At 52.3% G+C, this 12413-nt stretch overlaps 2 protein-coding genes across 3 annotated transcripts in view; both read right to left on the bottom strand.

Annotated features, from left to right (window-relative positions):
• CASTOR2 (cytosolic arginine sensor for mTORC1 subunit 2) overlaps positions 1-12413 on the bottom strand; it is a 58893-nt gene that overhangs the window by 30104 nt on the left and 16376 nt on the right. The gene's annotated exons all lie outside the window — the stretch shown is intronic.
• LOC116739791 (40S ribosomal protein S26-like) lies at positions 9100-9498 on the bottom strand. Its single transcript, XM_032604494.1, has one exon. The coding sequence runs from the start codon at positions 9496-9498 to the stop codon at positions 9100-9102; it is 399 nt and encodes a 132-aa protein (XP_032460385.1).

Genomic DNA, 12413 nt, shown 5'->3' with positions numbered 1-12413 from the left:
GCCTTGCACTGGCAGAATTTACTCGCCTCTGAATCCGGCCCGGACCCACGGCTTTGGTCCTTTCCTCCATGGAGACCTGTGCCTGGCGAGGGACTGTGGTGTTCCCTGGCCCTGCTCCGAAGGCCCGAGCACAAGCCCCAGAGAACTTCAGGACGGCTCTTCCTTCAGCATGGGCATCCTGGAGGAAGACAGGTGGCATCAAAAGGGTCGTGCCAGGGTAGGAACACCGTCTGTGGAAGGGCAGCGTCTTGCCGTGTGAACACATTCCCAAGTGCAGGGCGTATACGAGGCGCTGACTGGTGGTTCCCTTTCTTCCTTGGGAGGGACTGAGATGGAAAAAGGCCCAAGTGGGCGTCCTGGTTTTTGCCACCTATCCAAGATGAGGCTGGAACAACTCACTGGTCCTCAAATCACGCCAGGTTCCTTAACTGTGAGAGAGGTTTGAAGATACCTGTCCTGCAGGGTCATTTAGGATTTAAGGAGGTGTGGAACAAACGTGGAAGTGCTCAAGACCCTGCCTCAGCACGTGTGGCCACTGGATGAAGTGCGCTGGCCCGGGGACTGAGTGGATGTCCGAGGCAGCATTCCTGTCCAGGCAGTGCTTGGTCTTGCAGTGGGCTCTGGGTCTCTGCCTGACTTCGGATCTCCCCATTCCTCATGGCCTCCACCCCAACCCTTACCAGCAGGACAGTCAAGTCTCGCGCAGTGGCCCACGAACCCAGCCCAGGTACCCCGGGCAGGCCAAAGCCCCCTGTCCCAGCGCACGCTCACCCTCACCTGCCCATCACCTCCCCAGCGAATGATCACATCCACTGAGGTGCTGAGATGCTTCCCTTCCTGGTCTATCTCTGCTGGTGAGATACCTGCTCCTGGGAGACAGCTGAGTCTATCTCATCCAGATCCCCCATGCCTTGAACAGGAAAGAGGGTCTGTGCGTCATCTGTGCTGACTGAATGAACATGGAGTGTAATTAATGATTGCCATTTCATAGACGGGAAAACTGATGCTCAGTGAGGTTAAGGTGGTTATGACCTTGGGACCACTGTGCTGTGTGGTCTCTAAGGTGGGGGGCAGCCCGGGCGCAGGTGTGGCCTGTGGTATATTCCCTATGACTTAGCTATTCCCCTGGAAGCTATCCACTGTCTTAAACATGGGTAACCGGAGACACAGACGAGAGAATTGGTAACAGCCCGTCCTTGGTAACAAACACCTGGCTGCAACCCAGATTCCCATCACTGGATGAGGAGGAAAATGATGACAGAAGAATATTACCCAACAGTCAAAATGAACACTCTACAGGGACTTGCAAAACTCCGAATGAGTCTCAGCAGTATAACAGTAGATGGAAAAATAAGTCCCCAACTGTTATGTCCAGCATGGTGTTCTTTTTACAGCTAAAGGCAGCTATGACGGAACAACGACGACAACAAAACCCAACACCTTTAAGACTCCACGGAGTTGCAATGTTACTACATATAAAGGAAGCCAGGGAATAAAGAACACACTACCTGGGGTCTGGGGATGGGCGGGGGAGACCGCTGCTTACGTGGAGGGTATCGTCTCCGACCTGCTTTTGCTCTGGCTTCGCACGTGCTGATTACACTATGGACATTAGCTAGTTAGTTAAATGCGTAAAGGTGAGCCGTGCAAAGACACACGATGCGTGAGGGTTATGAACCTGCGCTGAGGTCACTGGTGCAAGGATGAGGGGCTGCAGGTGATTGGGACGGGGGTCTGGCAGAAGGGACACAGCCACAGAACAGGAGCCAGGGTAGGCTGCTAGGCTGTAAAAAGGTGCAGGAAACGCTGCCGTTCAAGGGCTACCCAGAGGAGGTGGCCTGAGAAGGGTCCAGGAGCCAGAGTCCGCCTAGAGTCCTAGGATGAACGGACAGGACTGGTCCCGGGGCTACAAACTCACTCCCATTTGGGTCATTCTCTTTGGTCTTGGCTGGTCAGTGATTTGGGGGCTCACTTGGGCTCACGAGATGTCTATTCGATCTCCAACTTGGTCCCCACAGTCCAGTCTCTATTTAATAGTCTGACGGTGCTGTGTGTAAAGGGCTCATGCTCTGGGTCTCAGTTACAGCACCAGCCCCGATGGTCTTATTTTTTTCATTTAAAAACTTAAAAGTAAATTTTATATTGGAGTATAGTTGATTTACAACGTTGTGTTAGTTTCGGGTGTACAGCAAAGTGATTCAATTATACATCTATATATGTATATATTCTTTTTTTTACATTCTCTTCCATTATAGGTTATTACAAGATATTGAGTATAGTTCTCTGTGCTGTACAGCAGATCCTTGTTGGTTTTATATATATAAGTGTGTATATGTTAATTGCACACCCCTAATTTATCCCTCCCCCTCACCTTTCCCCTTTGGTAAGCCCTGGTGGCCTTAGACATTTATGCAGCCCCTGAGCCTGTGTCCTCTCTTATAAACAGGGGGATAACCCCACCGATCACGGGGCCAGGGTTCGAGGTCGGCATCCCTCTGTAGATAAAAGCACCAGGCACCAACGGCTGATCCAACAGCACTGGTTTCTTTCTTTCCTTTCAGTTCGGATAATGGCCCTCATGTTCCCCTGGTTTTCTCTGGAACTGGAAGCTTATTCAACCTCCCCTGTTCCTCATACTGCAGCTGAGGAGACACACACACAGACACACACACACACACACACACACACACACACACCCACCCCCACCCCCCCACACACACCCTCCAAGGATGTTCGGTCAGCAGGCTGAAAACAATAATCAAAAGACCCGACCCTAAAGCAATCTGTGGTCCTCGTCCCCCCAGCCCCGCCCCACCCAAGCTCCTGACACTATTAATTGGGAACCAACGGTCCCTAGAAGATTCGCCATTATAAGACTTTGGACCCACACTGAGGTACTGCCTGGATGGAGTTGCCATCCTGTTGCCTGGCAACTCTGAGATGCCTCAGCTCCCAGGTCACTCTGCGCCTCTCTCACCTCCTGTGGCCCCTCCAATTCTGTACCGTCTGCTGCTGGCTCGGGGGCAGGGTGTCCTGGGTGGGCCCCTTGGCCGACCCCATCCTTAGATGGCCCCCCATCAGCACCGACCTCCAGCTTGGAAATCCCCCAGGGCCTGGATCTTGTCCCTCCACCCCTCTCGGGAGCAGCTCAACCCTCCGTCTCCCTCGTCTCCCCATGCCCACGCTCTGCACTCCAACCTGCATTTCCAAGTTCCTAAGACTTAGGCCGCCCTCTCAAAACATCTCTGCCTTTCCATCCATCTCATCCCCTTTCTCTGGCCTCAGAAAAACGGTACCACTGTGGCAACCTATCTGTAAGCCTCTGTTCCCACTGGCGCCTCTCCCTCAGGAATCTCATACTTGGCTTCCTCGTCTTGGTGACAAACAGGCTCAAGTTTCCTCCGTCCTATAAAAAGGCTCCCTCGTGCCCATCACCTTCTTCCCTCCGCCACCACCAGTCCTCCAGCCACTGCTGCTGGCCTGACTCAACCCTCCAATGGATCTTCCTCAGCTCACCAGTGACCTCCACCAGCCAAAGCTGATGGCCTCTTCCCTCACACCCTCCTGTCCTTGGACCTTTTGGCTGGACCTTACATGGTGGGCCAAGGCCTCAGCCTGGACACTTATACCGACCACAGCAGGGTCTTCCAGTATCGACACTCTCCTTTTGCTTCCTGCAGTGTCTTCTCTTCCAAGCCTCCCCAATGCCCTTCTCTCATTACACCCTCTCTGCCAATTCTCTCCCTCCCAGGGTCCCAGCCCCTGTGGCCCAGGCTTTCTCCCCAAGCCTCAGACTCGCACTTCTCTGCCTATGCCGGCTGGACTGGTCTCAGACTCATGTCTCACATCCGCCCACTGAGACAGGAAGTGTTGATGCCCATTTCACAGATAAAGAAACTGAAGACAGTGACCCGCCAGACAACCAAGGCTGCTGTGCGTGCCCTCATCCTGATGGGACAAAACGGAATCACACACCAGTCGACTCTCAAAACCCACTGCTGTCCCCCTTGGGCGTGGTCGACAGCCGACCACCAGGGCAGAGCCAGGGCCTGGGGCTGCCCTGACCCTGGGGCCGAAGGCTGAGTCATCTCAGAGAACAGTTCTCATTTTCAATGGCTGTGGCTGCCTGTTATGGGCAGCCTGGCTGACACTCGATCTGTTTACTCTCGGATTCCGAACCCAGCAGAGCGAGGCCCTCACAGGGGCCTCTCCTGGGCATCCTGGGCAAGGAGCCCGGGCCGCTCAGAGCCCTGCGGACCTTAAGCCGGGAGGGGGAGGGGGAGACAGAGCGGGGAGAGGAGGAGGGCCATTTCCAGGTAAACTTGTCCAGCAGATCCACGCTGAGATTTCAGATTTACAAACCAGATAAATTAGCAGAGGGAAGAGATTTGCGAGGGTTGGTTTAATTGGTGGAATCATTTACCACAAGTTCCCCATTAAAACTGCAATGCGCGGGGGGAGGGATCTTCCTGGAATCACTCAGACAGGAAGATGGAGCACAGGGAGGTACAGAATCAGGCTGGGAAGCCCACTGTGTGCTGCCTCCTTTGGTAAGGGGATCCAGGAGACCGAGCCTCTATTTGCATACCTCTGGGGAGGGGGAGCTCACTCCTTTGCACGGCAATTCATTCCATCCTGGGGTAGCTTATTTCTAGAAAGCTCTATCAATGTGGCCTCTTTAATAACCGATACCCAGCTAGTCTTAATTCTGCCCTTCAGAGACACAGGGATATTTGCTCCAGCTGGGAAAATGGCAGGAAAGGAGCCCAGTAGGATCATCACCTCTTCGCACAGTGAGAACAGGGCTTACGGGCTAAAATGCTGCATAAACCCCAGCTGTTTGCTTAAAGCACTGGTTCTCAACCTTGGCTACACATTGCACTCACCTGGTGAACCCTGAAAAGTACCGAGGGGGCCTGCTGAGGGTGGGTGCACAGCTGAAGTTGGAAAACCAGAGTGGCAGGGGGCCAGCCTCCCTTGCCGGATGCCTGGGCCTTCCTGGCTGGGAGAGGTCGCTGGCAAGCTGCCTAACCAGGGGCTTGAGCATGGCACATCCGCCACCAAATGCTGGGGGGGGACCACCCTGGGCGGGGGCCTAGCTGCAAGGCAGTGTCCCTTTAAGGAGCCCCTGCTTGCTGCTCCTGGGGCTGCCTCATACCCCGCTCTGCTATCTTTATGCCTGCAGACTCCCCCAGGCCGCTGTGGGGATGGCACTTCTGGGCTCTCCGAGACAAGACTGAGAACACCTGTTACTCCCCGTGGAGCACACTGCTCCCTAAATCAGAAGCACCACTGCTCCCCGAATGTCAGGACCCAGGGCCGTGGGTTTAAGCTGGTTCCAATAGTACCCGTTCACCACAATGCCAGCAGGGAGGTGATGGATGGGAACGACCTGTTGGTTTGCCTGGACTGTCCCAATTTGGGCACCAACAATGTTTCAAAAATGGGCAGAATCACACAGAGGCGACAGAAGTCAGGTGAGAGGGCAGGAGAGGGGAGTGGTGACCAGAAGTGGGTACTGGGGAGACTTCCAGGATCCTGGGAACGTTCTCTATGGGTTTTTCCTGGGAGCTGGTTCCCCAGGTGTGGTCAGTCTGTGGGAATTCACAGAGCCACACGCATAAGATCTGTGCACGCCCCACGTGGCTGCTACTTCACTACCAGAGAAGAAAAATCCCAGAGGGCAGGCTGGGTGGAGGCCAAAGGTTCAAGTTCTTGCCTTTCTACATGGCTTACATGCCAGGGTGTACCTCTACGGTCCTCAGAACAAAGGTTTGAGGGGGCAGAGGCAGTGAGGGGGTGACCTGAAGAGGGATGGGGAAAAGGACTCTAAAACATCCCTTTTGGGACTTCCCTGGAGGTCCAGTGGTTAAGACTCCACGCTTCCACTGCAGGGGGCACAGGTTCAATCCCTGATCAGGGAACTAAGATCCCGCATGCCACGTGGTGTTGCCAAAAAAAAAAAGAGTCCCCTTGGTGACACCCCCCCCCTCACTGGGCCAGGGCCGAGCAGCTCCTCAATGGCACTCATCGCTTTAGGCGACAAATATTTTTAATGAGGTCAACCTGGGCTTGGAGCATAGTTTCGTACAGGTAATTTTTTTTTTTTTTTTTTTTACTCAAAGCCTTTTTCTGAACTATGGCATAATTTACCATAATGAAATGTGTAGATTTTAGGTGTACCGTTAGACGAATTTTGACAATTGTATACTCCCATTTAGCCACCACCCCAATCAAGAGGGAAAAACTGGGACATTGGGAATGACATACACCCTACTATATATAAAATAGATAATAAGGGCCTACTGTATAGTACAGGGAACTCTACTCAAAACTCTGTAATGGCCTATATGGGAAAAGAATCTAAAAAAAAAAAAAAGAGTGGATATATGTATAACTGATTCACTTTGCTGTACACCTGAAACTAACACGACATTGTAAATCAACTATACTCCAATTAAAAAAAAAAGATATTGAACATTCCCATCACTGCAGAAAGCCTTCTGTCCCTTGCCCGTGGGTCCCTAAGACCACCCAGAGGCAACCCCTGTGCCAGTTTCTATCATCATAGATCATTTGCCGGCTTGTGTGCCTCACAGCCATGAGATCACACGGTGTGTACTATCTTGTGTCTGGCTTCTTTTGTTCAGTGTATTGTTTTTGAGATTCATCTGTTTTACTTTATGTCGTTTTGTAGCCACTTTTATTGCTGAATTTATGTGTATGTTTATATATATTTATAATGTATTATAATATAGTTTAACTTATCCCTTCTCTTGTTCATGACATTTGGTTGTTTCCAGTTTTTGGCTATTATGAATAAAGCTGCTATAAACATCCTATTAAAAAAAAAAGATTTCCTGGCTGGCTTCCTCTGCCCCAAATTCCCGTAATTCCACAAAAGCAGCTCAGGTTTGCCCCCAAGAACTCCCACCCAAGCGCGCCTGAGTCCCACCCTCTCCACGGGGTGGGTCCTAAAGCACCGGCAGTCAAGCGTCTGCTGAGATGGGGAAGGACCCCGCTGACATGGGGCCAGGCAAAAACAAGCACACAAAGCATTACCATAGTTTGACTGCGGGAAGGGCTGTGGAACAAGGAAGCGTTTTATTTATTTATTTAAAAAGAAAAAAAAATTTTTTTAAACTTTTTGGCCGCACCCCGAGGCATGTGGGATCTTAGTTCCTCAACCAGGGATCGAACCTGCACCCCCTGCATTGGAAGCTCTGAGTCTTAACCACTGGACTGCTGGGGAAGTCCCCAAGGAGGGTTTTTTTTTTTTTTTTTTTTTTTTTTTAAAAAAACAGAGCAGCTGTGAGGGTTTCCTTTGGATGGGGTGTCTGGGAAGGGCTCAGAGAGGATGAGATCCAGGCAGGGGAAGCAGCATACGCAGCGGCCCCAGAAGGAAAGACCCCTAACTCGCGGAAGAGAAATATTCTATGGCACTGTGGTCCAATTGTGTACAGCCAGGGAAACATGGAATATCATCTATACTTTGTAATACGTCGTTGAGTGGAAAAAAGCAAGCCCCAGAAAACACACAGTCAGATACCCTTGTCAGGTGTATACACAGGACAAAACTGTTTGTAAAAGTCAAGGGAAAGTTAAGTGTGGGTGGACAGCAGTTACCATCATGGCATGGTCGCAGTGGGGGGTATTCTTATTCAAACAATAAACAAACGTAACTTGAAAGCTAGGATCGATAAGTATGTCACAGAACAAGGATCATGAGTAATTGCATTCTGTGCACCTGAGGTCCATTAAAAAAAAGGAAAAAGGCTTTGAAATGTTTGAGGGTCTGTGTCTTAAGCAGCTCACTTCGGCTGCATGGAGAGCAGTTCCCACATCTCACTGGCAATCTCGCTGTTCTATCTCTGCACCTGCCTCTCTGTATCTGCTTGAGTCCCATCTTCTCTTAGGTGGGGGGAGCTGGCTTCATACTCCATTCACCGTGGACCACCGGGGGGCCACCCAGGGGATGCAGGACCCAGAAACCGAAGCCCGTGAGCCTGGCCATATCAGACGCCTGGCCCCTGTGTCCCTCCTCCTGGGAGCCTGAGAGGACGGTCAGGAGCCCCAAGAGGAGGTCTGCTCAGCTGCTACCATCTTTACCAAGTCAGCAGTGTCAGCCGAGCCCCCCAAGATAGGGAGTCGGACACAGACGCACATGTGTTTCTGCAGGGGTTTCAGGGACAAGAAACCAAAGGCGGTGGACGGAGGATGGGAGGAGGACATCAAGGAAGAGCTTGGAAATGCCTTAACAGGGGGTTACAGCTCAAAGGTGTGCAAGATACTCAGGTGAAGAGAACCAGGGGTCAGACACGCTTTGCATATTCCATACCCAGGAACATTCTTCACTTGTACCAAGAAGCCCATGGCCCTCTCAGCCTCTTTTTCTTTCCTAGCACTTTTGGGCAGAATAGCAGAGACATATTTTTCTGTACCCAAGAAACAGGCCAGTAACAGCACGATGACAAATGGGCCTGGTACCTGGTCTCAGTGGAGGTGGGGCGGTGGGGGACACCAGGGTATGGAAGGGACTGAGGCTGCCTGGGGGGCGTGTGGCGGCTCCTTTCCTACCAAAGAGGGGCAGCTGCCACTCAGCTCCGATGTACTGTTAAACGTGGGCCCTGGGTTGCAAGATCTTCCAATTTTTCCAGAAAAGCCGGAAATCCAGATTTTGGTGATCTCTCTCAATATGTAAATGTTGGTGTACTTTTTAAATTTTTTAAATTTATTTTGGGCTGCATCAGGTCTTCGTTGCTGCACGCAGGCTTTCTCTACTCGCAGTGAGCGGGAGCTACTCTTCGTTGCGTTGCGCAGGCTTCTCCCTGTGGTGGCTTCTCTTGTTGCGGAGCACAGGCTCTAGGCGCGCAGGCTTCAGTAGTTGTGCCACGTGGGCTCAGGAGTTGTGGCTCACGGGCTCTAGAGCACAGGCTCAGTAGTTGTGGCTCACGGGCTTAGCTGCTCCGCGGCATGTGGGATCTTCCCGGACCAGGGCTTGAACCGTGTCCCCTGCATTGGCAGGCGGATTCTTAACCACTGCGCCACGAGGGAAGTCCCTATTTATTTATTTATTTATTTTTAAGTATAATTTCCACTTTATTTTCTTTCCAGGGGATAGTATTCTTCAGTCTTTAAGGACTTAGCTCCTTCCATGGGCTTTGGCGGAGGTTGTAGGGCAGCACCCGCAGGCCTAAATCGGGGTGGAGGTGTTCGGTCCTTCCGGGCTTCCCGAGAATGACTCCTGACTACCTTGCGGTGAACGGCACAACTCACGCAGTAATGCAGGTTCACACACAGCTTGGGAAGCACATAGGCGTAGAAAACCCTCGCTTCGGAAATGTCCCTGACAGCTGCGGCCTCTACGATGTTGCGAATGATGAACTTCTTAATGGCCTCATCCTCGGGCACGCGTCGGGCACAGCTGGTGCAGCGGATAGGCTGCATGAGGCCGCGGCCCTTTTTGGCACGACCATTATTCCTTCTTTTCTTGGTCATCTTGGAAGCGAGGAGGAGAGAGCTAAATGTTGGTGTACTTTTCAAAAAACACACCGCGTGGGCCAAAGAAAACATGTCTGGCCTACAGATTCCCCATTTTTCCCTTCCTAGTCCCCCTGAAGTTCTCAAATGTCTTGGGATTTAGGGGCAGTCAATTTCCTGGATGAAGGGGTGTCTGTGTGTGTGACCACTCATGGGATCGGTGCCTGGAGTAAGGTGGCGGAGTCCCGAGCTAACGGCCCCTGGGACCCCTTAGAGCTCACTGGGCTGCCTCTGAGGTGGGGTCAGGAGTAGGTTAAGCGAAATGTAAACCAGGTGAAGCAGAAGATGGCCTGTGACCATCTGCCGGCTCTGGACGCTGACCTGGGCATCTCAGCTGCTCCCTGCTCCAACTGGGCTTCAGCACCTCCAGCTGGGCCTGTTCAGCCTCGACTCCTAACAAGCTGGATGACCCTGGGCATGCCCTGCGTCTCCCCGCGCTTTGGGCTGGCGCCTTGTCACTCCCAGAGTCAGAACACAGGGCCTATGTCGGAAGGACTGTGGCTCCAGCTTTGCCAAGCCGCTGCCCTGTCCACCGCAGTTCCATGGGCCCAGCGCTGCACTAGCTAGGGATGCAGACGTGATGATGTGTTTACATAAGCGGGGTGGATGCAGGGAATAAGCAAAGAAGGGCAAGCGGGGGAGTGCTGGGGGTCTGGGGCTCAGGGAGGGTACCCTGGAGGTGGTGGCGCTGGAGCAGAAAGCTGAAGCAGATCTAAGTGTGGGGGCAGCTGGGATGTCAGAAAGGAGCCCTGAAATCCCCAGATGGAGCCAATTCCTGCTGGCCAGGCCAGCCTAGGTTCAACCATATCCCACTACAGCATACCCGACTGCTTTGACCAGGAGCCCACGGGGTGTACCCCCAGCATCTGCCTGCAAAGGGTGGCACATACAGCCAGGTGTGACCCCACTCCGCCCAACCCTAAGTCAGGACAGCCATCGTTGAAATGAACCTGGCATTCTCTCTACTGAGTCCAAACAAACCCAGAACAGTGCTATCCAGGAGAGCTTCCTGGAATGATGAAAATGGTCTACACCTGCGTTGTCCAGTTGGGTTAGCCACCAGCCACGTGTGGCTACTGAGTGCTATGAAATGAGGCTAGTGTGGCTAAAGAATTGAATTTTAAAAAAAATCTTACTTGATTTTAATTAATATGAACTTAGCTAGAGTTCATATTAATTAAATGTGAACTAGAGGCTACCGACTTGGACAGTACAGTTCTAGAACTTTTCTACCCATCGCTCATTCAACAGCAAGCAGCCTCCACCTGAAACAATGTCCATGTCGCCTCCGTGGCCTGCAGCTCCAGGTCATTCGGCTGCGGTTAACCCCCCAAGCCACAGGCCCTGGGACCATTCCAGGTCCAGATTCCATCTCTGTCTCCATGATGTCCGGAACCTCACTGAGGTCCTCAAGAGTGAAGGACTAGCTGCTGGCATGAGGCGGGGTCTCGAGTTTACCACTACTTTCCCCCAGGAAAAGCCCCCCGGTTGTTCACTTAGCTCAGGGGGTAAAATGTTTAGCACTGACATTTAGCTCTTTTTTTGGTTTGTTTTTGGTTTTTTTTTTTTGGTTACACTGTGCGGCTTGCAGGATCTTAGTTCCCAGACCAGGGATCGAACCTGGTGATAGCGCACAGTCCTAACCACTGGACCACCACGGAATTCCCGACACTTAGTTCTTTTAATGAGCTCAACCTTGAGCCAGGGAGAAAGGGCAGGAAAATTGCTATTGTGCCCACGAGTACCTGACCTACCTGCCTCTCTCTTCACCCTCCCGTTACCAAGATGGGCTCACTGAGGCTTTGGGACAGTCTTGTCGGGGCTCTTTCCACTGGTCCTCAATCTCAGCAGTCTAGGAGGGCTAGGGTGGCATGGGGGACACAGAGGGCAACAACAGCCAGGGCTGCCAGAACAAAGCACTGGGGGCCTTAAGCAATAGAAGTTTATTTTCTCACAGTTCTGGAGGATGGAAGTAGAACGGAGTGCTGGCAGCGTTTCTGGAGAGGGCTCCCTCCTGGCTTGACGAAGGATGCATCCTTGCCTGGCCTTCCTTCTGTGCACATGTGGGGAGAAAGCAAGCGAGCTCTCTGGTGCCTCTTCTCCTAAGGACACTAATCCTATTGGATCAGGGCCCCACCGTTATGACCTCTTTTAATTTTAATTACTTCCTAAAGGCCCATCTCCAAATATATTCCCACTAGGGGTTAGGGCTTTAGCATATGAGTTTTGGGGGGACACAAACATTCAGTCCACAATACCCTTAAAGACACTGCCGGCTACTGAGAAGAGACTCGTGAAACAACTAGACAAATGACCAGAGATGATGGGAAAAGGGCTGCAATGAACATAAGCCCATGAGAAACGGTACAGAATGGTTCCCAAGCTGAAGGGAAGGGGCTCTGAGCTGAGCCGCAGCCTAGCTCCCCAGGGCCTGTCTGCACCTGGCGGAATCAGTGTGACCGCCACGTGCCTTGGCAAGTCCTCTCCTTTATGGACTCAGTTCCAAATCCATGAAATAAAAGAGCTGAACTAAAGATGTCAGGCTGGGTCCAGCCCAGAGTGGCCGAGAACTAGCTATTCAGTGTGCTAACATTCTCCACCAGGGAGGGCAGCGCTAACACCCAAATGGTGCTGTCCCAGACCTTAGGCTGGGGCAGGAGAGGGCTGGAAGGGACCCCTTTGTGGCCAGCCTCCAGCCCTGCACCTACCTGCCCTGGGGCAAAGAACCCTCTGGTCGGTCTACTCTCCCTAGCTGTCCCAGGCTGGGGCAGGCTCAGTCAGCAGCAGAGCTATGCTTACTTACTGGACAGGGGTCGTCAGCCCCTGCTGCTTCCAAAGTGCGCCTGGCCTGGGGGTCCAGCTATGGCTGAGAC

Source organism: Phocoena sinus, chromosome 15, assembly GCF_008692025.1.
Source record: "Phocoena sinus isolate mPhoSin1 chromosome 15, mPhoSin1.pri, whole genome shotgun sequence".
Classification (NCBI taxonomy): domain Eukaryota; kingdom Metazoa; phylum Chordata; class Mammalia; order Artiodactyla; family Phocoenidae; genus Phocoena; species Phocoena sinus.
This window is presented reverse-complemented; position numbering and strand designations above follow the sequence as displayed.

Excerpts from the sequence above, each read along its gene's own strand:
- LOC116739791 (XM_032604494.1), bottom strand. The coding sequence starts at position 9,498 with ATGACCAAGAAAAGAAGGAATAATGGTCGTGCCAAAAAGGGCCGCGGC.